The sequence below is a fragment of the Danio rerio genome, chromosome 10 (genome assembly GCF_052040795.2).
Source record: "Danio rerio strain M-AB ecotype USA chromosome 10, GRCz13ab, whole genome shotgun sequence".
Classification (NCBI taxonomy): Eukaryota; Metazoa; Chordata; class Actinopteri; order Cypriniformes; family Danionidae; genus Danio; species Danio rerio.
In genome coordinates, this window is record NC_141030.1 from 17763972 (window position 1) to 17790158 (window position 26187).

Below are 26187 nucleotides of genomic sequence, written 5' to 3' on the forward strand. Positions count from 1 at the left end.
ACGACTAATGTGGCCGCTCTCTATTAAAATGTATACAGTTACCGGTCTCTGTTTAGGATTTGTTTACAAACGTGAATGTGTGAAGTATCAAAATTCCACCGATTTCCTGAAATAAACTTTGCATTTCGGAATAATCCAGTGCAGCTCTTGGATAATGGGCTGACCTCTCCTTCCTCTCTATGCAGAATTAGATGAGCATAATATGTAGCCTATTCCTTTCTCTTTCTACTTTGGAGAAGAGAGAGGAGAACAAAGCGTCACTGCTTAAACTGACTCAAAAACGTTTTGCAGTTTTTTCGTTATTGATTAATTAATAAGGTTTGTTTACGTGACAAATGTTTTGTATATGAATACGAAAAAACACATGAAAATTTTGGTCTTCAGTGTGCTAACACCTTAATACTGGGGTAAAGGAATACTTAGATTCATTAGTAACTGACCTTTGGGGGTTCTGGGACAAATGACGGAGGAGGACTGGGGTCACGCTGGACGTCTCTGCCCGATGGTTTCTTTGAGCGCTCGTGGGGAACAGGCATGTGCCTCTGGGTGGGGAAAAAACAACCATAAATAAAGCATTTATTCACTTTATTCATTCGAAAATATGAGAAGCAGACTTTAGTTATAAAAAAATAAAGCAAAAATAGTAAGACTAAGAAATAGAAGAAGAAAGAAAGTTAAATAGGTTTGGAACAAGTGGAGGATGAGTAAAATAAGTCATTTAATTTATGACGGAACGATCCTTTAAATGACTATTTAAAAACACAAATAAATTAAAGAGACAATAAATGAATCTAGTTAAAAATTAAAACTAGTAAAAAAACTTGTTAAAATGTTAAAAACCTTTAAAAATATTGTACACACATTTTTTTTTAGATGTATGCTGTTTTTTTTATGGAGTGACAAAAATGTAAAGTTTTTTTTTGGTTTACCACAAAAAAAGTTGTGTTTTCTGTTGTGTTAAAAAAGATGTGGTTCACTTAGAAAACAAATGTAAATTTTTCCCAAATTTTGCACATTTTTAGGACAAAATTTTGTTGATGCTGTTTTGACCATAAATGTATTTAATTAATTTATGTTGAGATAATACTGGCAACTCTAAGATAACATAATCTTAATCATTTTAATAATAAATGACATATCAAATAACACTTTTAAATGCTTCATCAATATTAAAACAAATATGTTGTTTTTATCTCTTTTCAATGTTTTTTTCTGAAATTATACATTTTAAATATTTTCTAAAATCTTTCAATTTAACATAGCAGAGTAAAATATTCAAAATATTTAATGTTTTTGGTCACACTTTATATTAAGTGGCTTTAACTATGGTGCACTTGCATCAAAAACAAACACAATGCACTTAATATCTTCATAATGCATTGCAGAACACTTCTAGTGCCCTTGAGATGGGATACAGGTCAGGTTAGTTACAGGTTTGGTGGTATGGGTAGATTTAAGGGTGGATTAAGGTGTAAGGTATGCTCAACGGTGTAGTTAAAAGACATTTATCACAGGTGCAACTGCATGCGTGTATTTCATCAATCATAAGTACAATGTAAAAACTTGTTTTTACACAATAAGTAAATTGTAACACATTATTAATTTCAGTGTAAGTACATATGAGTTTAGGCCACAATGTAAAGTGGGACCATGTTTTTTCCCTCGTTCGCTGATGAGCCGCTGCTGATCACATTAAAGAGTGTTATTGTGGCAAAACATTATTGACTCTAAAATAACAAATCTTCAAGTTCAAAAAAACCTGCAATATTAAAAACCATAAAGAGTTTCTGAGTGTTTCACGAGAATTTAAATATTATGTGCCAGACAGCCGTTCAACAGGATTGTGCAGTTCACCAAGTGACCTGCAGGGAGCAGTGTTAACAAAGCTGCATCATAGACCTCCACACTTTTCTTATCACTGAGACTTTATTGATACCGATACGGAAAACAGGATGAATGACTTTACTCATCTCAGATTTCCATAATCAAATGACTCAAGTTTTTCCTGGTAGAACATTTAGCGTCAGTCAAATTCCTGCTGGTGATAAAACAGAACTGAGTGTAGTAAGTGATAAGTGTGTGTAGTAGTTTACACACTGACCTCCTCACTGACGGGTTCAGATGAGCGGCTGATGGCAGACATTGGCTGAGGCTCATCTGTGGACTCGTCAAGCTCATTATCAGTGTATGCGCCGCCCTCGTCCGCCGTGTCCTCATAGTCGCTGGTCAGACGGCTGTCCATGCTCAGGTAATCTGCACTCATGGCCGACAGGTAGGACATACGGTCATCATGGAGATCCAGGTCCTCCTCTGAGCCATCCAGCTGAAACACACACACAAAAATGCAACTCTAAGAGGTCTGATGATGTGTAGTTTTAAATATTACATGAGATAAACATTTGTGATCTTGAGCTGCTTAGAAAGTTAGTAGTAAAGAAGGTTTTAAAGCTTTAAGTATGGTGTTTAGTTTACACAAATAGTAGTTTGTGTAAGTAGTTGTGTAAGTTGATGATTTTATGGTCATGTGATAGACAGACGGGTATACATCAAGGCCAGTAGACAGGGGCAAGTTCAGGTGGTTTGAAAGAACCATCCCCACCCTTCTGACAAAGTCCAGACTTTGGCCCCTATATGAGCTCATTTGTCCCATTTTTGACAGTGTGCCATCTTAAATAGTGAAAATAACCAATAGAAGAAGGCTTTAAGAAGAATAACCAATAATAGAATGCTTTTATTATTTAAACGGACAGATTCTGACTGAGAAAAAGTTTGTTATTTGTATATAGGCTACAGTTTTATAATGGATCATATAAAAATTAGCATTTGAAAATAAGTATTTTTCATAATTTTAAAATTCTAACCATTTCATTATATATAAAACTGTAATAACCCACAGTTTAAATGCACATTTGTAAATAAACATGCATTTTTATAAACAAAAAAAAATAGTATGATAAGCACTTTTACAAAAATGTAGGAAGTATTTTGCATCATTATGGGTTTTTTTGTGGGTATTTTTATTGCATCAAAAAGTGTGGTAACAATAACTATTTTACAAGCTAATTCAGCACAAATTAGTGCTTTAAATGTCACTAAAATGCATTATTTGAACCTCGAATAACTGCAAATAGGTCTACTTTTTGAGAAAAAAGAACCACCCCTTTTAATTGGCTGGCTATAGGCCTGTATATTGGGATAATATGGTAATAGTCGTTTAAATAACATGACTTCAAATGATCCTAGCAGTATGGCACTTTTAACCAATTTCCTTTTTTAATTCAGACTTCTTTTGTCAACATGCAGTTTTACCAACTTTATAGAAGGAAAGTAGGAATTTTTAATGCAGTTTGTTTATTAGCTTCTAAATGAATCAGTAAATCGGCGATTAAGACAGAGATTTGCTGCCAATAAATGGTCATATTTATTTGTCATTATTTTTATTTATATTGTATTAGGGCTGCACAAAATATCATTTGAGCATTGCAATGTGTGCGTTCGCAAGATATGCAATGTTGAGTTAGGATTATAGATGACCAAGAACCACAGGTCTCCGCAGAAAACAGTAAATCACTGTTTATATTACATTATTATTTGCTACATTGTTTTTATCTCTAATATAATCTAATATAAATAAATAAATTTTTATATATATATATATATATATATATATATATATATATATATATATATATATATATATATATATATATATATATATATATATACACAGTTTAATGCTCACCTTGCTTTGACAGACCCAGACAGCTTTATCTTGCTGTTCTCGTACGGCGTCTTTGAGGCTTCCAAACCAGGCATCGTGAGAAGAGTTCAGATCAATGGTAGCTTGATAAGGAGACACAATTTTCACATGTTTAATCTTGAAGGTATTAAACAAAATCCTGTTAAATTAAAAAAAAAAAAAAAAGCTTATCAGACTAACCTGTGAACAGATGCGCATATGTCTTCCGCAGTTTGACCGCTTGTTCGTAAAGTTTGCGTGAGCTGCGGTTGGATCCAGGCACCAAGCGATTCCTCATGGTCTTCACCCCCTGCTTGCTGTCTGGGTTGAGGAAGATGACAATGGGATACCACTGAGTGTAATTGAGGGTGTCTACAGCCTTTGGAGTGACATCCAGCAGAGCATGGAGATCCTAGGAGCAATAAAGATAAATGGGTTAATCTTTGTTCAATGAACAGATTCAGAAGATTAACTGTGTTTTTTTTAACCTGTTCGATGATCTGACGAATGGTGTTTAGCCTCACAACGCCAGATGACTTTTCTGAGCCTGCGTCTTTTGGTTCGGTCTCTGTTAAAAGGAAGAAAAAAAAATATGCACAGAATAAACATCCCATCTACATCATCAAATATGAAGAAATCCTTCGTGTAGTTGTGAATGGCATACTTGCAATGGTGAACTCATTTGGAAGTTCATTGGCAAGTTTTTCGTTGGCTGCATCTGAAATGGGGCCAAAAATCACGACTGGACGCCTGAAGCCAGCTGGTAGGAAAAATATGAAGAAAAAAAAGAATTGGTATAGAAACAAAAAAAAATGAAGCACTAAAATATTCAAAGCAATACACTTTTTTTATTATTTATTTTTGCCATTAATGTCAATATATATAAATAAAACGTTTTTTTTCTGGCAACATCCATTTTTATATATGTTATAAAAATGGTTTTAGTTTTACAGATATAGTTTTAGCTAAGCCTAGTGTACACCAAAAATAAAAGCATGTCAGTTTTCTTTTTAGGTTTATCACACCTTAATTTATTTTCCGATTTCAAATTTGAACTTTCTATACAAAACTCCAAACGAGGTTAGATGATCTGATTGACATACCTTCACGCAGCACCACTCTCTCATAGGCCGGGAAGCGTGTGGTGACTGGAGCTGCACTGAGATCCTCTCTGCTCTTGCGAAGGTCTTTTTTCTTAGCTGCCCTTTGACCTCTGAGCCTCCAGAAATCGCCTCTGTCATTACCAGCACCTTTCTGTGCGTGCTGAACATTTGCCATCTGCTCCGCCCTGATTGTATGCAAAGAAATAAAATGATCACACAAACACATGACAAACAGGGTTCCCACTCTTTCATAGATATTAAATTTATTTATTTTCAAGAACTTTATTAAACCACTAATAATTATAGTGACCGCCCAACAACTAACTGAATTTAATACTGACATTTATTCAAATGTGGTTTAAAAAATGTAGATAAAAAGTGCATTTTTATCATAGTTCTTGTATAAGAGTTAAATCGAAGACTTTTAAATGAGGAATTTCTTCATTGTTATCTTCAATTTTTAAAAGCAGCCCAGTACAGTTGTTGAAATAACACCATAAACTTTATATTCAAGCACTTTTAATGATCCATGTTTGTTTTTAATATTTCGAGGCCTTGAATTAATTTCTTAAATTCAATTACTTTCAACAAGCGTGGGAACTCTAAACAAATGTGCTTTTAAAATCAACATGACATCGCAATACACTGGATATACCTCTGCAAACAGTAAACATTCCAGAAGGTCAGATCTGATTTAATATCGACTTAAAAGGAACCATTTTATGGCTTAAAAAGACTGAATACAAATGCAAACATAAGACTGAAAAGAATATAAATATATTTTGCAGAATAACTTTATTTTTCAACTAAAGACTACATTTATCAAGACAATTGCATATGGTTAAGGAAAAAAATAAATAGACAAACTAATGACAACATCTGTTAGATACATTCAGAAAAGTATAGTAATTGTATATATTTTTGTGATCCAGATATTTCAATTAAAGGAGGACATATTTTTCTGTCAACTGTGCAAGCTTAAGAAACAACAAAAGTGTCAATATATATGTATAATATATGGTGTCAGTACTCATAAACATTTTTAGTTTGATATATGTTGTTTTAAGTGTTTTTTTTTTAAACCAAACTAAAAGACTCAAGTTTAATTTCTATTGTTTATATGTTTATATTTATGTATATGTATGCATACAGTTGAAGTCAGAATTATTAGCCCCTTTCAATTTTTTTTCTTCTTTTTTAAATATTTTCCAAATGATGTTTAACAGAGCAAGGACATTTTCACACTATGTCTGATAATATTTTTCTTCTGAAGAAAGTCTTATTTGTTTTATTTCGGCAAGAATAAAAGCAGTTTTGATTTTTTTATGAACCATTTTAGGGACCAAATATTAGCCCCTTTAAGCTATATTTTTTCTCGATAATCTGCAGAACAAACCATCATTATACAATAACTTGCCTAATTACCCTATCCTGCCTAGTTAACTTAATTAACCTAGTTAAGCCTTTAAATGTCACTTTAAGCTGTATAGAAGTGTCTTGAAAAATATCTAGTCAAATATTAATTACAGGCATCATGGTAAAGATAAAATACATTAGAAGAAAATATTAGAAATCAGTTATTAAAACTATTATGTTTAGAAATGTGTTAAAAAAATCTTCTCACGGTTAAACAGAAATAGGGAAAAAATAAACAAGCGGCCTAATAATTTAGGGGGGCTAATATTTCTGACTTCAACTGTATGTGAATTTTTAGTAATATTGAGAAGTTACAGTGTAATTAAAAATACAATTTAATGATGTAATTAATAATTAGTAAAGAACAATTTCTTTTAAAGTAACTTAATAATGCATATGACAATGTTGATTATTTGAATAACATAAAGCTTTCATTGGTTTTCTTCTACATATTTCAGTAAGACACATCATCTAAGTTATATTAAGCTATACATGTCTCAAAACCCTAGGTTTCACATTAATGCATTCACGCATTATACACGAGTCTCACCTGCTCTTGCTGGGTATGATGCCCTTTTCCAGGAGCTGATTGTCTTTGTCCATGCGGATGGCGAGCCAGTTTCCCAGCTTGCCATCATACAGGGTGTCCACCACTTTAAAAACCTCTCCTCTAGAGAAGTTCAGGCTCTGGGGAAGCTCTTTCTCATATTCAAAATGAGTCCTGATGAAGAAGTTATCACCTCGTCCAGACCCCAGGATGTCTTTATACACTAAAATTGAAACAGAAGAGAGTTACTCACAATTTTACACACAACTTAGGACTACAGAGAGGTGTATTGGGAGAGTGAGTTTATAGCCATATCAGCTTCTCTGGTTATGCATGGCAAAAACAGATCAAATTTACAAACATTTAATAAATACTATAATAAAAAATGTTCATAGCACAATAAAAGACATTAACAGAAATAAATAATAGCTAAAATAAAATCAAAATAAAAAACGAGGGGTGTGTTGAAGTACCATCGGGTTTGCTTTGAGCCAAAATGGTCACATCCTCTCCTTTGGGAATCTCCAGTAAATACAGAACTGCATCTTCACGGACCATGCCTCGAAAATCCATGTTATTCACCTGGAGGACAATAAATACAAAAATTACCAATATATAAAATTTCGGATAAATTAAGGAGGCACGCAATTTCGCCTTGTGCAGCGTGCAATCCTGACCTTGACTATTTGGTCTCCAGTGCGCAGACCCTCCACCTCGGCAGGACTGTCCTCTTGAACGCCGGCGATGAAAATGCCCACATCATTTCCTCCAGCCAGACGCAGACCAACGCTTTCACCCTTCACAAAGCGCACCATCACAGTGTTGGGCCTGTGGGACATTTCCAGTTAGAGTCGCAAAGCTGTCTTTATAAATCATTCAGCGAGTACCAGAGGATGATTTTTTGTGTACTTTATTTAGTCAATTTTTCAAACAAATACAGAACAAAGAGCTCTTTCAAGCATATAAACAAAAAGACATACGGTATAGATATCATGGTCATCAGATACTATCTTGATTATATTCATAAATATTTATATTGCTCAGATCCTGCCATACAACGTTATGTTAACGGTTACCCATCACACACATCTCTTGTGGGGAGATTCCAGACACATATGGATAAAATTAACCCTTTGGATCCCAATTAAAACATTCTTTTTGTTCTCAACCATCTTTCCCAGTATTTTTTAAATGAAATTATTATTATTATTATTAAAAAAATAGAAAATATTAATATTTAGGTTCTTTTTATTTTGAATATTGATTACACATTATAATAAGGTTGAATTAATTAATGTTACAGATTGCATTTATTAACATGAACAAACAACAAACAAGGTATGTATTACAGTATTTGTTCATGTGAATGCAAATACAGTTGTTCATTGTTAGTTCATGTTAACTTATGGTGCATTAACTAATGTTAACAAGCATAAATCTGCATTTTATTAAAGGATTAGTAAATGTTGACCATGATTTATAAGTGCTGTATAAGTATTGTTCATACTTAATTCATGCAAGTAAATAACTAACATTAACTAATGAATCCTTATTAAAACATAGAGCTACTATTTTAGTAAAAAAAATATTAGCAAAAACATTTAAATTTAGCTTTAAAAAAGTACATTATATTAAAACAAACCCATAAATTTCCTGCTCTTCTGGACTGGGTAGCAAGGGAACCTTTGGCAAAGGTTTTGCTTTTACTGGAACAGTTTTTGGAGCAGCAATTACCACAGGAGGAGCTGCAAAAAAACAAACAAAAACATTTTCTCATCATCATCATCATCATCATCATCATTAAAGTTTCTTCTGATCTTTTTATTCAGTAGAATTATGAGATCTTGTTATAAGTAAATCATAGAATACTGCATTGATTTTTTCCTATTTGTATTTGCAGTCCAGAGGAGCTGCGGTACCTGGAGACTCGCTGCGAGGCTCTTCTTTCTCTACAGGTGGAGGTGGCAGATCCACCGGTGCTGATACAAATGGAGTGGGCATCGCTCCCATTTTAGCCAGTCTTTTAGGAGGCTCTTCTCTACAAGGAAAAGAAGCAAAAAGGGAGTTAAACTCTACACAGTTTTCTGTAACATTTCAATTCAATGTATTGTCAGTTTACTCTCATAATACATTCAAATTTTAACCCAGATATACAAAAGAATTCTAGGGAACACTTGTAATTTTTGCAAAGGATTTTGGACCTACAAAATACACACAACAGCCTTAGTTGTTAAAAATACGTCTTGTAAAATGTATTATTAAGTTGAAAATTACGTTGTAAAATTTTAAGTTGTAAAATTAGCATGTATGTTATGCCATTTAGCGAAACCAACGCAGCATGTAAAAAATTCTGATCATCTGATTGTTCTTGAACTTATTTTGTTACATTTTTATATCACTTGACGAATTTTTGTTTTAAATAAATATGCATTTTTTACAAATGTAGATAGTTTGGTAATGGGATTATGCTGGGTTTCAAAGTCAAATTTAAGATCTTTAAAGATTATATTATTAACTAAATTTCAGTCTTTTACAGGGCAAACCGCTAAGGATTTTTAAAAACTTCCTCTTTAAAAAATAAAACGTAGTTATTTCTCAGCCTCATATTTTAAATAATGTGTCAAAATGAGCAAACTCTAGTTATACATATTCAAAATATATTTAGCATAACATTTCTTTTTAAAAAACCTTTGTTATACACTTAATTGAGATGGACTGTTGGTTGTACCAATCGAGCAGCTTTACATGGAGAAAGAAAAAGTTCTGTTTAAAATGATTTAACTTCCTTATTGTAATAGCTGTAAACCTTATAGTATGTTTGGTAATGCAGCAGGCTAGGCAAAATACTGTAAATTCCAGTCATCTGCTGCTTTTATGAATGGAGCGGCAGTTGTGAGGAGGAAGTGTGGCGTGCACGCCAAGCAGACAACGCCAATCAGACAAGACAGACAAATTAAGGAAGGTTGGGCAGCGTCAATGGTTTCTGAGGTAAAGTTAAGTTTGAATAAACATGTTATATCAAGTTTTAAGTGGGGTAATGCGTGTAATCATGTGTATTAAAATAGGATGTGCAGTCAGGGATACCTGTAGCAGGTATTGCTGTGAGTTGCTAATGCTGGTTAACAGTTATCATAGTTGTGTCCAGGTATGTGATCATTCCGATACATGTCTGTTACATACTGTTTATGTGTTATAGTATTGTGTATGTATATTGTAAAGGTTTGAGGTTTAAATGGTTTGTGATGAATGTTGTATTTTAAATGTTTTATGCTTGGATATTGATGGTAGTGTAATAAGGGTGTGTTTTCTGGCTCTGTTTCAGGAGTTGGTTTATGTCACTGTTTTGAGTTACTATATAAGGACTGTGGAGTGTTGGATATTTGCACATTATCTAAGAGTAGGGTATGACCCAAACTACCTAATTGTGATTATTCTGCTCACCTGCTACCAAAGTAGTTTTTGTAGTTTGATATCCCTTTTTGTGTAATTAATAAAGGTTATTTAAGTGAAAGTCATTTTTGAACTAAGATGAATTTATAACGGCAATTAATTAACATCTGAATTTATTGAAATAACATTTATCGCTAACTTACTCCACACTTATTCCACCAATGGAACCTTGTAAAGTGTTTCTTGCTACAGTACTCCAATATCTGCAGACAATATTTGTTCATGGTTTAATTCACAATGCATTACCTGTTTTTGTCCTGTAATCTCTCATTGGAGGAGTGTGAGGAGAGGTCTGAGTGATGACTCCGCCGATCCTCCTGAGGAGAATATGAGCGGTACGACTCGATCTCAGAGATGTCTGCAACACACACACACACACACACACACACACACACACACACACACACACACACACACACACACACACACACACACAGGTCATCAGCACACACTTTAACAAGAAGCATGATTCAGGGATCATTCATTTCTGCAGTGCAAACTGATGAATTTGGCCATGACTGATAGAAGACGAAAGTATACTTCAGTTTTTACATGGATGTACAGTATTCATGACACAAATGTCATCACCAGCAAACCAAGTTTGTAATCAGGATTTTTTTGTTTAGGGATGCATTTTAAACTTCCTGTATTTTGGTTTGTGTCTGGGAAATGTGTTGGATTTTGCATATTGTACTGTTTCTTGTTTATTTATTATTCATATTTGTTTTGTCACTAAATGAACTCTGCTCTCTCGAATGCCCAAGAAAAAAATTCTCCATAGGGAGACAAATAAAGACGAAGATTAATTGAATGATTGTACTTAGTTTGTCCACATTGAACCAGGCCGATGATTCACAGTTATAAAAGAAAAATAGATGATAAAACAACTAATGTCTAAACTTACCAGACCCTCCAGGATTTTGCAGTTGTTGTTTTTTTATATTTGCAACCTAAAATAACTGACTCTGTTATGACTTTTCTCAAAACATTCAGCATTATTTGCTTCAATTCTTGCGGTTTGCTGTGAAAATACACCAAAATCATGGAAAAAGTATATATATATTTTTTTCCATCTCAAAAACTACTGAACTCTTGGAAGTCCTGAAATTAATAGTTTTGGGGTAATTAGTGAGGGAATTAATAGATATCTAAAACTTTATTTTACATGAGTACAAAGAAACTTTATTGTGCATAACTTTTGGAAAGAAATGGAGGAAGGAGGAATCTTTCTAGTGTTCACACATATTGTTAAACAGAAGGTTACTTTAAAAAACTACATTTGACAATGCACATTAAAACAGTACACTTTGGGCATTAAGTTCCTACTTATATTTAGACGCTAAAATAGCTGAAAAAGCATGACACAAAACGCAATAAAATCAAACATATTTTCTTACATGTCATGTTTTACAAATGATTTTCAAAACATGGCACAAGTCTTACTGGAGTTTACAAAATGACATTTTATAAGCTTTGGATTATGGGGAAGGTTTATGTAATCCTCCCCAAACCAAAAGCCACTCTTTCCAATTCAGCGTCAGCACAGCAGCTGGAAAAACTCGAAAGGTCAAAGGTCTCTGAGAGATTAGAGCTGGGTACCGCAAAAATATCATGAAATATAAGACACAGACATCCACTAAAATGTCAGATCCACCATAAAAAAAACTTGCTGACATAAAACGATCACATCACAGCCCTAAAATACTCATTAATTGGCAAGTTTTACATATTTTTTAAGTTTTTAATCAAGTTAATAATAAGCACAGGACAGAATAGGGCAATATGACAAAAACCTCATATCACCATATAGGTAATCTCATATCCTGATATTGATAGATATTCATATTAAATAAATGACATGTATGCAAAGATCCTAATTACTGATGGAATACATAATTGAGAGACCACTTGAAAATTCTGTTTCTCTTGATTTAGTGGATTTATTAAGTACGGGTTTGAGTGAAAATGGTAGTATTAATTTCATTTTATAAATGCCTTATAACACTTCATCCAAATAAAAATATTATATTTTGTGAATTTTTATAATAGTAAATAATAACATGTCTAAAAACATGCCACTTTTTTGTTATTGTAAGCAAAAAAATTGCTAATAAATAAATGACAGCATTTTTACTTCATTAATAGGGTCTTGAGATCCACTCACCATCCATTTCCGAGTCGCTGTCTGCCATTGGTGGGATGCGGATGAGCACTTGACTGCGATCCCTCTGCACCACCAGCTGCAGCTTTCCACGAGACTTCTCAATCAGCTTCCCTGCATCGCTCAGAGACAGATTCTCTGTGACCGTACCGTTGATCTAACACAACATAAGCATTAATAAATAACATATACAGCACTAGAAAAAAGTCTGAGTTATATATCTGTAATGCTCAGTGAGCATTTATCTAGCAGGTACATGTGGTTGCTACAGCATGCATAAGTTTCTTTCTAGTTTTTCTGCATCACTGGTTCTGAAAAAAATTTCCATAGGGACTTTTAAAAGTCTTGTTATAGTGTTATAATCCCTACCAAAGAGCAAGCAGAAAATCATCAAAGAAACATTTATGCTGAGTTCAGACTGCAGGATTTTTAAAGTAGTCGAGTCACAGATGTTTTCACACTGCATGACTATCTGGGCTAGCGTTTTGTCGTTGCTTTGTTTACACTTCAAGAAGGATCGGCGACAGGGGCTCTCACATTGCATGACTTTACAATAGGGAGAATCGCCAAAAACTTTGTCTAAATTACATCTCACAGGCATAAACACATAGTATATCGTTTGTTATTAACTACATAACAAGAAAGAAGCCTTTAATGGGGTAGAAAATACATATACATATTTGCTCACCTGGGTTTGAAGGGACTTAGCAATTTCTGCTAGACTTTAACTTTCTGTATGAAACGTCAGACACGGGTGCTCCTGTCAAACCTCCACTAGTTTTTCCTGCACTTATTGGGTCCAAATAAACTAAAAATGAGCGCTTTTAACTTCTCCCTCAACCTACTGCTGGCCTGCAGGTACACACACACAAATGGACGCTGCTCTCTCATTGGCTGTAGGTAATCGCCGATGTTCTTTTCAGTCAGAACACATTTCAACCGGCAAGATTTGAATCGCCGACAGCTCCTGATATTTAACACGCCAAATATCTCACAGGCATTGGCGACTCATCTGCGATTCTCTCAGATCGCGTCCTTGATAGTTCATACTGTGTGATTGTCACTCACGTGCTCGAGCAAAGTTACCAGCTGAAAATGGCATTTCTGTGATAAAAAGGGGTAAAAATATGAGCCAAAAAAAGGCCACGCTTCACCAGTGTTCAGTGCATTGGTTTCACTCTCCCTTCAGCTATTGTTACTCTGGGGTGTACACCGGCTTTCACGCCAAACACAGAAATCACTGGGGTTTGAAACCCATCCATTTCAATAGCATTTCACTGTAGGCTAGCTTGCACGAATGCCATGGTCAAAGTTCATAATTGCTCAATATTCCACTCTGTGGATATTCCGCTCATGTAACCATATGTATACCATATGTCTTAAATTAGTAGAATTTGAGTTACTGAGTTACATTTTTAAAAAGTCTTACAAAATTACTTTTACCAGAATTTTCAAAATCAGCCCAGAATTTTTATTTCGGTGCATAGTATTTTTTTTTTTCAACTTTATTAGGATGGAAAATTATTTTAGACAGGAAACAAGCTTGGAAAGATGGCTTCAAGAAAGCATATACAATTAATTAACAACCTCAGAGCTCAAAGCAAATCTGTCTTTAATAGATTATTAGTTCCCTATGGACAAAATGAGTGCAACTGCAGAGCGCAACTATTGTGCCCCATGTTTTATGTGGTCGTTCCAGAAACATACTTTCAGAATAATGTCTCCTTCTTGTAGTTTGCCTTCCCTGGATGCAAGGCCTGTGTTCGTCATCTCTTTGATGAACAACTGACTGCCTAGACGAAGGCCATATTCTAAAAAAAAACAAAATATGAGCTTAAGATTTACGCTGAAACAAACAACAAAAATGTAAATGAGATGAAGCATTACCTACCATCATTGGGACGGTTTTTGAGGAGAGTAACACTGAGTGGCTTTTCCAAGGCATTGTGTCGGAGTGGTGCAGGTGAAGGCGAACGATCCAATCGGTCTTGGCTGTTGCTCTTCTTCATGGGTTCGTTTTTATGTGAGCCATACCTCCTGCGCTCATTGTCACTGGTGAGATTCTCTCTGCTGTACCCCCGAGCAGGTTCAGGCCTATAGTGTGTATCTGGACTGTGTGTTCTGTCCAGTGTGCGATCGCTGCGGTATTGTGTGTCTGGACTTCGCTCTCGGTCCAGGTTGTGTTCGCTGCGAAAGCGGCGACCTCGCTCTGGGCTGTAGTTGCGGTCCAGCGTGCGTTCACTTCGATAACGGGGGTCTGGACTGCGGTCGCGATCCAAGGTATTTTCACTTCTGTAACGGGGGTCGGGGCTGCGCTCGTTGTCCAGCATTCGTCCGCGGCTGCCGTCCCGCCTGTATTGTCTATCAGGGCTCACGCCGCGCTCCATGCTCCTCCCCCGACTGCGATCATAGTCCCGTTCACGCTCGTCAGCATAGCCGCTGCGCTCACGCTCTAAACTAGTATCACGGTTAGGGTAGCTGCGTCCGCTGTAGATGCTGTGCTGGTCCTGTTCATAGTCGTAATCATCGTTGTAGTCGCCACTGAAGACACGATCATCAGGGGATGCAGCACGCTTGGTCAGGTTGACAGGAATTTTTCTACATCGCTTTACAGTCTGGTGATCAAAATAGGGGACAATTTTTTAAAACTGAAACAATGCTATATATATATATATATAGTCTAAACATAGTTTACAAAGTATACTTGGCTTTTTTTAGCATGCTTTTATTTTTTTATAATTTAAAATGATTAACTTACAATTTTGGCAACTTTGCCACATTTGCGGAGAGTCTGGACTGCAAAGGAGTGTGGGACACCGTCCATCGGCACAGTGTTGACCTGGACCACTCTGTCATTTTCACTGTAGAACATCATAAAACACTGTTAAGCGCAATCTCTATAATTAAGGTTCCAACAATTTTCCAATGTTTTCATCCACTGTTGCAAATTTATCTGTGGAAAATAAGAGTACGGAGAGTAATTGGAGTAAGAAACACAATTTACATCTCATATATTCTAGAGCAGTGAGTGGTTCTCAAACTGTGGTACGTGTACCACTAGTGGTACACAGGCTTCCTTCAAGTGGAACGCGGAGGAATCAAATATGTCATATGTACATACTACATATATTTCAAAATTGATCAAAAATGATTTATAAATGAATATGACATATAATAATATTCATTATATGACATATACTACTGCTCCACACTTACTACTGATGACTTTGCTACATTCTTCTGCACCAAAACTGCAAAAATCAGTGCTCAATTTGCTGCACCTACAACAAACACGCAAGATACAACACCAACACCACACACACTCACCTCTTTTTCTCAGCTCTCTGAGTCTGAGGTGTCCAAACTTGTGCTATCTAGCCATGCAACCACCTGTCCACTCGATCCCATTCCCTCTCATCTCTTGCAAGCCATCTCTCCTGCAGTCATACCAACACTGACTCACATAATTAACACATCTCTTGACTCTGGTTTATTCCCCACTACATTTAAGCAGGCTAGGGTAACCCCACTGCTAAAGAAACCCAACCTGGACCATACGCTACTTGAAAACTACAGACCAGTATCCCTGCTTCCATTCATGGCCAAGATTCTGGAGAAAGTAGTGTTCAATCAAGTTCTGGACTTTCTTACTCAAAACAATGTCATGGACAACAAGCAATCCGGCTTTAAGAAAGGCCACTCAACTGAGACTGCCCTGCTCTCGGTCGTGGAGGATCTCAGACAGGCTAAAGCAGACTCTAAATCATCAGTCCTCATTTTGCTGGACTTGTCAGCTGCTTTTGACACTGTCAACCACCAGATCCTGCTATCTACGCTTGAGTCACTGGGCGTTGCGGGCACTGTTATACAATGGTTCAGATCTTACCTCTCTGACAGGTCATTCAGGGTGTCTTGGAGGGGAGAGGTGTCCAACCTACAGCATCTAAACACTGGGGTACCTCAAGGCTCTGTTCTTGGGCCACTTCTCTTCTCCATCTACACATCATCTCTAGGACCAGTCATCCAGAGACATGGATTCTCCTACCACTGCTATGCTGATGATACCCAGCTATACCTCTCTTTTCATCCTGATGATCCCTCGGTTCCAGCTCGTATCTCAGCCTGCCTGTTGGATATTTCACACTGGATGAAAGATCATCATCTTCAGCTGAACCTCGCAAAAACGGAAATGCTTGTAGTTTCTGCCAACCCGACTCTACACCATAACTTTTCAATCCAGATGGATGGGGCAACCATTACTGCATCCAAAATGGTGAAAAGCCTTGGAGTAACGATTGATGACCAACTAAACTTCTCTGACCACATTTCTAGAACTGCTCGATCGTGCAGATTTGCACTCTATAACATCAGAAAGATCCGACCCTTCTTATCTGAACATGCAGCTCAACTCCTTGTTCAAGCTCTTGTACTCTCCAAACTGGATTACTGCAACTCTCTACTAGCTGGGCTTCCAGCTAACTCTATCAAGCCTCTTCAACTGCTCCAGAATGCAGCAGCACGAGTTGTCTTCAATGAACCTAAACGAGCACATGTCACTCCGCTGCTAGTCCGTTTGCACTGGCTGCCAGTTGCTCCTCGCATCAAATTCAAAACTCTGATGTTTGCCTACAAAGTGACTTCTGGCCTAGCACCTTCTTATCTGCTCTCACTTCTGCAGATCTATGTGCCCTCCAGAAACTTGCGTTCTGTGAATGAACGTCGCCTCGTGGTTCCATCAAAGAGGGAAAAAATCACTCTCGCGAAAGCTCACGCTCAATCTGCCCAGTTGGTGGAATGAACTCCCTAACTGCATCAGAACAGCAGAGTCACTAGCTATTTTCAAGAAACGACTAAAAACTCAACTATTTAGTCTCCACTTCACTTCCTAATCTGCAATTGCCTCTTTGAATATCACACTAACTGTACAAAAAAAAAAAAAAAAAACTACTAATACTTCCCTTCTTAGACTTTACAGACCTGAAACTTGCCTTTAGTACTTATTCATTGTTGCTCTTAGTTGTGTAAATTGCTTCCTTGTCCTCATTTGTAAGTTGCTTTGGATAAAAGCGTCTGCTAAATGACTAAATCTAAATGTAAATGTAAATATAGCCTATATATTTCTAAGGTCCAGGCAACATTTTCGTTGTTGATGAATTGGCTACTATATGTTAATACTTTACATTAAAAGTACAGCACTTTTCTTTTTACCTTAAGCACATTTTAATTAAAATGTTGATGTTTTTAGTTATTTATTTATTTTTTTACATATAAGCACAGTGCAGAGTTAACATTCAGACTATTTATGTTTAAAGTGGCTGACAATAATAAATATTCTTAATAATAGGAATTAATCTGCCAAGTTTTTTGAGCTGTGCAGAACTGTAGCTGCTTTACTGGGCTACTAATACGCTACTGTATTTCAATACTGCTCATTATGGTGAGAATTGGAGAGACTAATTTTTTCTGAGGTGGTACTTGGTGAAAAAAGTTTGACAACCACTGGCCTAGAGAAAAAAAAAAAAACATCAAACACTTCACGGAAAGCTGATGTAAATGATTAATAATAAAAGTGGAAGTTGCTGCAAACAAAGAAACTTAACCATTTTTCCTGCATAATAAATGTCTTGTGCAACAGAGCATAGATGAAGCATATAATAATAAATGCTGTCACTCTATCTTGCCTTTATAGGTCGACTAGTTGATCTCAATATCGACACAGTCGCCACTGACCTGTTTGGTTTGTGGAGATGCACACTGATGGATTTGCTGTTCAGTGTTTGGACTTTCAGCAGTGAACACACAGAACCAAACTGAACTTCAGCTTTAAAACTGGACTGACACTTTTTTTTTATTTCAATTTACTAGAAATTGTTATGAATGTTAAGCTTATAAAATGTTAAGCTGCTTTAACACAGTCCACATTGTAAAAGTGCTGTAGAAATAAAGATGAATTAAATTGAATATCCAGTCACATGATTTATTGATGCAGAAGCCATGCTTTTTGTTGCGCAACAAGGAGTTTTATATTCATCATTATTTTTAATTAACTTTAAATTTAATTAATTCGCTTAAAAGTATTTGAAATTGGTACAAATCTTTCTGTAGTTTCAACCCTACAACAGTTTTTGCATTTAAGTGTTACAAATCTTATCACAGGTTGAGGGCTGTGTTGAAAGAAATATAATATTATAGCTTACAACAGCAAGCCATCGGCTGGACCCCCTTGCAGCACATCAGATATGACGATTGACATTTCTCCACTTTCTTCGTTTGGATTGTCCCGTCCTCCAGACACCGCTAGGCCAAAGCCCATCTTGGAGTCCTACATCAAGGAATAGAATTGGTTTCATAAAAATGTAATGAATCCATACATTAATTGATGTGGAGGGTTTTTCCGATCTTTTAATCAGCATGTACAGTCAGCATGTTTTACATCAGCTTTTGTTCCTGCATGAATTACTGCAAACCTATGCAGAATTCTGTGGGTTTGTGTTAGAGTCAGAGCTAGTAAGAAAACTGGACTTAACATTTTTTTTTTGCCTTTTTTTTTGGTGTCATTCACTTGTGATCAGATTCTCAAAAACACACCTCAACACCAGCTGGAAACATAATCACAGTGTTAAAATTACGTCTAGGGGTTACTGTAGAGACACAGTGGAAAAAAAAATGTGATGAAAAGACAAAAGTTTGATTTAAGTTTAATCTTACTGCATTGGAATTTCCCTTTCAGAAGCAAATTTTAGGAAGTATTTAAAGGTATAAAATAGGGATGATCTTATAAACCAGGGGTGGCCAACCCTGTTCCTGGAGAGCCACCTTACTGCAGATTTCAGTTGCAACCCATATCAAACACACCTGAACCAATTAATTAGGACCTGAACACCACATGATAATTACAGGCAGGTGTGTTTGATATGGGTTGCAACTGAAATCTGCAGGAAGGTGGCTCTCCAGGAACAGGGTTGGCCACTCCTGTTATAAACCCATCACAATTGTTTGTTTATGAGTTTACAAGCAGAGGACGTATAAGCACTGAAATATTTTACATATCAGAACTAAAGGTTCTACGTTTTCAACAATATTGCAAGTTCACTAAAACCTGGCTGGAAATATTATGAAAATATATATATATATATATATATATATATATATATATATATATATATATATATATATATATATATATATATATATATATAAGTATATATATAAGTTGAATATATATATATTTTTTTTTTTTCTTGAATATTTATTAATAAAACTTATCGTAATATACTTACTGCAATAAACAGTAGTTTACAGACTTATTTCCTTTTAGTAAAAAGCAATGGGTTTATAGGTGTGGATTTTAACTACTTATGCATCAAACTTGTGCCCCAATCTTCATTGAGACATGTTGAATTCTTCCATCATTTGCAATGTTTCAAATGACCTTTTCTTAGTAATTTTTTGTTTCTGCTTTATTTATAATTTTCTGTAAAGCTGCTTCTGAATATAACATGTACACACTGAATGATTATAAGAGGCATGTTTAAGGAATTACAAGAGATTTAATTTATTCTCTTAGGTAAAGAGAGATCTCCACTTAAGTATCATTCTTAGAGTAAAAACATGCTTTATGGATTATAAAACTTAAAGCATCAGAATAATGCTAAGGAATTGTTACTCTGTATTGTCTGCAAAAATCCTGATCGAAGCATCAATTTACTGGGATATACAGCATTCATTGATGTTCATTTTACTCTAGAGGCAAAAGTCACGGAAAAAAATGTGTGTGTGTTTGTGTGTTAGAGTCCACCCAATTTGGTCCAACGACCCTATTCTGTCTTTTTAGTGCACACACCAGTTTAACTTGAGTTCAGTTATTATCTGATGCCAATCTAAAGCCTGGTTTATACTTCTGCATCAAATGACTGGCGTAACCTACGGCGCATGCAACATGCGTAGCTGTGCAATTATACTTCTGCGCGCTGTTTCTGTTGGTCTGCAGTAACACTCCTGAAACACTAGTTGTCAGTGAGGTAATAATGTTCCTCTGTGTCAATTTTTTTCGCTGGTGTTTTGTTTTTTTTCTGAACGCTTTCTGAATGTACAAGTGGCTCAAACTCGCTCATTTTGAGGCAAGAACTGGCAGACGTGCAACAACTTTAACCATGAGGTAAACACAAAACAAAACTTTCCATCCAGAGCTCCTTCACGGGACTCCACACTTATAAACAATCGTTTCATCGGGCTCACGCAGCTATCGGTACCGCTCAGACTCATCAGTGCTAACAAGCCGACCAATCACAGAGCTTGCGCTATGCGTCGTTGCGATGTGGTTACATTTTTTGAGAGGTGCACGTCAGCTACGGCCATGGTGTAGGGCTATGCGTCGACGAGTAGACTGTGCCGTAGCATACGGGTGCGCTTGACGCAGAAGTATAAATCAGCCTTAATACATTTTGGGTTGAAATGGCAATCAATTGCTTATCGTCTTTATATTAACTTTCTATGTGTTTGGTTATCCTCTTGCACTATTTTGTTATTGTACTCATTCTCCTTGGTGCTCATGTTGCTAAATAAAATAAAGTCAGCCGCAATAGCATAGTGGTTAGTGCACACACATGCACTCTGGTGCTCACAGCAACCAGACTTCGATTCCAGCCTCGAAGTCCTATGCCAATCCTTCTCCTCTTTCTGCTCCCCACGCTTTCCTGTGAATACTCTCTACTGTCCTATCAATTAAAGATGAAACCCCGAAAATAAATAAAAATTTAAATACTTTAATAAATAAATAAAATCGCCTTAGCAGTTGACATACCTTGAGGATACATACTCCTCAGTCTTGATTATTAGACAACTGACTGACACCTTAAATGTCCGTATTTGTACTTCAAGTATTTTTATTAGTCCACTTAGATGTACACCCTTGAATTAAATGCAATCTTACTTCTAATAAGAGGTCATGATAACTATTATAGATATAAACCTACTAAACTCATGGTTTTCAAAGTACACTAAGCTAGAATAGCAATACAATTAAACAAAGGCCAGTCACCCGATCTAGGTCAGTTGAGCAAACATTTTGTCATTCTAAATAAAAATAACTCTTTTTCTATCTAAATAAAGTTGAACGAATAGCAAGCGCTTCCCAATTCTCCACTCATGTCAATGTTAAGAGAATGCAAGACAAGCAAGCAACATTATTAGTGTCATTCTTTCCTGCTCTTGATAGATTGCTTCGATCATTATGGAAATGAGTTCCTGCATCAGTGTTTTTCATTGAAATAACATCTTGTCCTTTACGTAAATGTGGTCCTAGAAGTTAGCAATCAGAGGTTCAGATGCATTACTCACCCGCTGTAGGGTCACAGTGTACTGCTCCCACACCGTCTCCTCCATGACTGGGTTCTGAAACAGAAGAAACAGGCTTATTTGTAGGACAGTGATGGACAGAGTCAAATTACAGCAGACATCAGTGATCTACTGAGCAAAATCTGCAGTGTGGTGCTGCCGCAGTGAAAAAGTATACGAGGGTCCAGCCCAATTACACAGGGCAAACGAAATAAACAATGAACTGAAGATCTAAAACTCGTAGGAAAATCATTAATACACTGTATGCACCCAGAACCAATAAATTAAGGAGAACTGCAAGAAAAGAACCATTTGATAGGTATGTAATAGTGGTCCACAAAAACGATGGTTCAGTTCAGTTTTTAAGTCCCTGGTTCACCATGATTGTAGTACAGCAAAGGAGAAAAGTAAACATGGGATTTTCGTTTTTTGAAGCAGTAGCTTACTAAACAAACTGTGTCTTTGTTGTTACATGAATTCAATTACAAATACAACTTTCTTGAGAGTGAAAATAACTGACCTCTGGAGGGCTGGGCGATTTGGCCTACAATCAAAATCTCAATTAATTGAACAATTTATTGTATTAATTTGCCATCACAGTTCAATGACAAGTTTTAAATGCCATCTAAAAGCATCTGTGGCGCAGCTTCCAATCATCGTCAATGTGGTGCAAAGAAAGAGTCCATCGTCCTACTTGACCAGAGATCAGATGTCGCTGCAAAGTGCAAGCCGCAAAAGTAGAAATCAGCCACAGTCTTTAACAGAGCGGGGTCAAGTGACACGTAGGGAAAGGTACTGTAAAAATCGTCGTGGAAAAATTTGATTGATCATAGGTTCTGAATGTCGATTACGATTACTTTTCGATTAATCGTCCAGCCCTAGATCTCACCTACTGCTGTATAAGGATGACCTAACTGCTTTCATATCAAAAGCAACAGTTAACAACCAACTGAATATTCCATTCAACTGTCTTTAATTTTTAGGAATAACACTTGCCTTTAACAAACATGTATGTAAAGATAGAAATAAAAAACAAGGAAGTTTTTTCCCCTCTTAATATGTATTATAGTTAAAATAAATTTATATTCTTACTCTAATTTATTGATAAAATTGTAGGGACTTTCATAACATGAAAACATTTTCATAAAACTGCACTGACCAAAAGATCAATGTTGGCATTTAAAGGGACAGTTTACCTAAAATTAGAATTTACTCATTATTTACTCTCCTACACATGATTATAAACCTTTATGAGTTTCTTTATTCTGTTGAACAGAAAAGTAATATATATATATCTTCTTTCTTGTTCATTAGAAGAAAGAAACTTAAATGTGCTTAAACAAGTGAAGAGTAAGTAAATGGCAAAATTTTCAAACTATCCCTTTCAAAATCTGCATTGATGTGTATTATTACAAAGAGCATATAAAGACCCATAAAACATAAGCATTAAAAAAGCCATCTACAGTTACACCTCATAATGACACCACAGGCACAGTTTGTGTCGCATCTGCCCTTATGACACACGCATTTATAGGAATTTCCATTTCACACAGAATTCGGTAATTAGTTTCAGGTTTGCTTAAGTCAATATACAAGTACGTGTATCATAACTTAATGCACAAAGCCGTCTTAACCAAATTTACCCCTCAAACAGTCATAACAGTTCCTGTAGGTGCAAATTCCTCAACTTGTAATTACAATCAAAATCATATAATCATAATATACGTAGTTCACACAAAAGTGCAAATTAACTCATGTTTACTCACCCTCAAGTGGTTCAAAACTTTTATTAATTTCTTTCTTTTGTTGAACACTAAATAAGATATCTTGAAGAAACCATTGAAATCCATAGTAAAAAACAAATACTATGGAAGTCAATGGTTACAGGTTTACAACATTTTTCAAGATATCTTCTTTTGTGTTCAACAGAAGAAAGAAAATCCTAAAGGTTTAAGAGTGAGTAAACAATTAAATATTATAAATAAAATAAGGTGAACGATGCCTTTATAGGAAATGTACAGCATGAAAACTATAAACTATAAAGCCTACATTATTTAAGTGATTATGTCAAGATGAAGCATGGTCACAGAGTTAGACACCATAAACATGACCATCGGCATCAGTCAGAGAGCTGTAAACGCCTCTAGTTACCTTTTCATCCACCCGTGCGCACACTAACCGATTACGATTGTTGCTCTTTAATCTCCTCAGCTGAATCTGCATCCCAGTATTGCCCTAAATAATTCTCAACCTAGAATCCACAACTGGCACATAACTGATGCATTTAGCATTTAATGTCTAAATGATTTTCACTCGTTTTCTTTTTGTGCTGTAACCTGATTTTAAACCACCATAAAATATGAATAATCGCAATATTCATGGCCATCAACTTAAAAATGAAGGTCAAAAATGTATAAAGGTGTACCTTATTTATTACATTTTGATGTTGTGCATTTTAAGTTCATGTAAATGACAACTTTAATAGTGTACAGTTAAAAAAAAAGCCACGTAACACAACGTTCTAGATTACAGCGCTCAAATGATCTTTAGGAGTTTTTAGGTCAGTGGACTGAATGTCAAGCATGACCCCGCTGGTTTAGTTTTAGAATAATGTTTTTATTTTGAAAGCAAGGGATTTTTAAGTAACTGCCCTACTTTTTATATAGAGCCCTATAATTTCCAAGAAGCAAAATACGTGGAGTTGTGAAAGTCATAATAAGGGAATTATCTGCACAACATGCACATTTTATGAAACACATCACTTCAAACACTTCATCCCTGGAGAATCACTTTTGTATTTCTGCAAATAAATTGTCATAACCTCTACACAGAACCTCAGGATTGTCAAAAAAAAATCTAAAACTGTTGTTTTTGTACAGAATCAAACATTTCTCAAAGCAAGGAAACGTAATAATAAAAATGAAAATATTATTATTAACAATAACAAATACAATTAAAATCTAAAAAAGAAAATAAACACACATTTCATGTCCAAAAAGTGTAAATAATTTTGTCAATTGTATAGATGTAATTGGTAAACTGTAACATTGATGATTACAACTGTTTAGATAAACTTTTTTCAGTTTCAAAAATAGCACAAAAAAGTATTTACAAATACAAAATCCAACAATTTAAAAAGTACAAGATGGAATATGAAAAAAACAAAATGTAAAGAAAAATGCTACTGCACATATCCAACTAAACAAATATAACCAATTCTAGCCCTGGGTTGCCACTCAGCATCATTTTAGCATTTACCTATATGAACAATTCTCAAATATTAAAAACTATTTAATAGATGTGTGTTTGTGTGGTAGAGCAAACAACTGCAAAGAGTCTGCACAGTAAAAAATTGCCGTGATTTCAACGGTTAAAAAAACTGTAAAACTGCTACAGTAAAAATTCGTAACCTGGTTAACAGTATATTTCCTAAATATATACGGCGAATAACGGAAAACTGACTTTCCTAGAATTCCCTGCATGGCACATCACTTTTTATGATTTTTGTTGACATTATTATGGATCTTTTTAGTTGTTTCTCCATCATTTATACATTAAAGATTTATGTTACATCTATTGTTGATAAACAATGTTTATTTAATGACTTTCGTTTTATGCGTGTTACCATACTGGTGTTTAGTAGCTGTGTGAATGACACTGAGCACCTTATACACTGATACACTTGTCTGCTTGTGGGTAAAGTTGTTTGTAATGAGCATTGACTCAATACAACTTTCTCATCATCACCTGCATATGGCTGTGTTAACGTGTCTATGTGTGTAACAAAATATGTGTAGCTGTTGGTAATTCAAAATACAGACATATTATATTTATAAATGAATGAAATACGGTAGTTTACTGTAAAAATGAGAAATTACTTTTTACGGTTTGTACCGTATTTTTAACGGTAAAATACTGGCAAAAACAGCTGCCGTTTTTTTTACCGTAAATTTTATGAATTTAGTTTTTACAGTGTGGAAATATGCTTCATCTCTCCTACAGTAAACTATTAATATAAACAAAGCACAATCACACTGTAGCATTTTGTAAAGGAAACACATATTTCATTCACAATCCAACACAGCAAAAACAGACACACACACACACGCACACGCACACGCGCACACGCACACGCACACACACACACACACACACACACTTTTAAAGCCATGCCTAAATCAAAGCATTAAACTCAGTTTTAATAAAGTCTCCCAACCAATTTTTGACTAATTTTCATTACAAAAAAAGTAATAAAAATTTCAATTTAAGTGGAAAAATTCAACACCACAAGAACATTAATAAATTGTGTCAAAGCCATTTTTACACCATAGTCACTACTATCTACCAATAGGTCACAGAAAAACAGCTAATGACCCTACAATTGTTTTTTATTCTCTCACACACACACAAACAAAATGTGAAATGTAAATCCTAA

The 26187-nt window shown here is 35.4% G+C and overlaps 2 protein-coding genes across 5 annotated transcripts in view; one reads left to right on the plus strand and one right to left on the minus strand.

Annotated features, from left to right (window-relative positions):
- apba1b (amyloid beta precursor protein binding family A member 1b) overlaps positions 1 to 26187 on the plus strand; it is a 183113-nt gene that overhangs the window by 46609 nt on the left and 110317 nt on the right. The window lies entirely within an intron of this gene.
- Positions 1 to 26187, minus strand: part of tjp2a (tight junction protein 2a (zona occludens 2)) — a 68624-nt gene that overhangs the window by 7290 nt on the left and 35147 nt on the right. For all 4 annotated transcript variants that reach the window (NM_001201571.1, NM_001201570.1, XM_087269641.1 and 1 more), the window contains 19 exon segments: positions 441 to 542; positions 2102 to 2323; positions 3743 to 3843; positions 3941 to 4151; positions 4228 to 4307; positions 4404 to 4499; positions 4843 to 5027; positions 6809 to 7028; positions 7279 to 7387; positions 7483 to 7633; positions 8448 to 8550; positions 8725 to 8843; positions 10502 to 10613; positions 12420 to 12573; positions 14124 to 14227; positions 14308 to 15031; positions 15175 to 15277; positions 18614 to 18738; positions 21756 to 21809. In NM_001201571.1, coding sequence (NP_001188500.1) covers positions 441 to 542; positions 2102 to 2323; positions 3743 to 3843; positions 3941 to 4151; positions 4228 to 4307; positions 4404 to 4499; positions 4843 to 5027; positions 6809 to 7028; positions 7279 to 7387; positions 7483 to 7633; positions 8448 to 8550; positions 8725 to 8843; positions 10502 to 10613; positions 12420 to 12573; positions 14124 to 14227; positions 14308 to 15031; positions 15175 to 15277; positions 18614 to 18738; positions 21756 to 21800 — 3066 coding nt within the window. In that variant the 5' untranslated portion in view covers positions 21801 to 21809.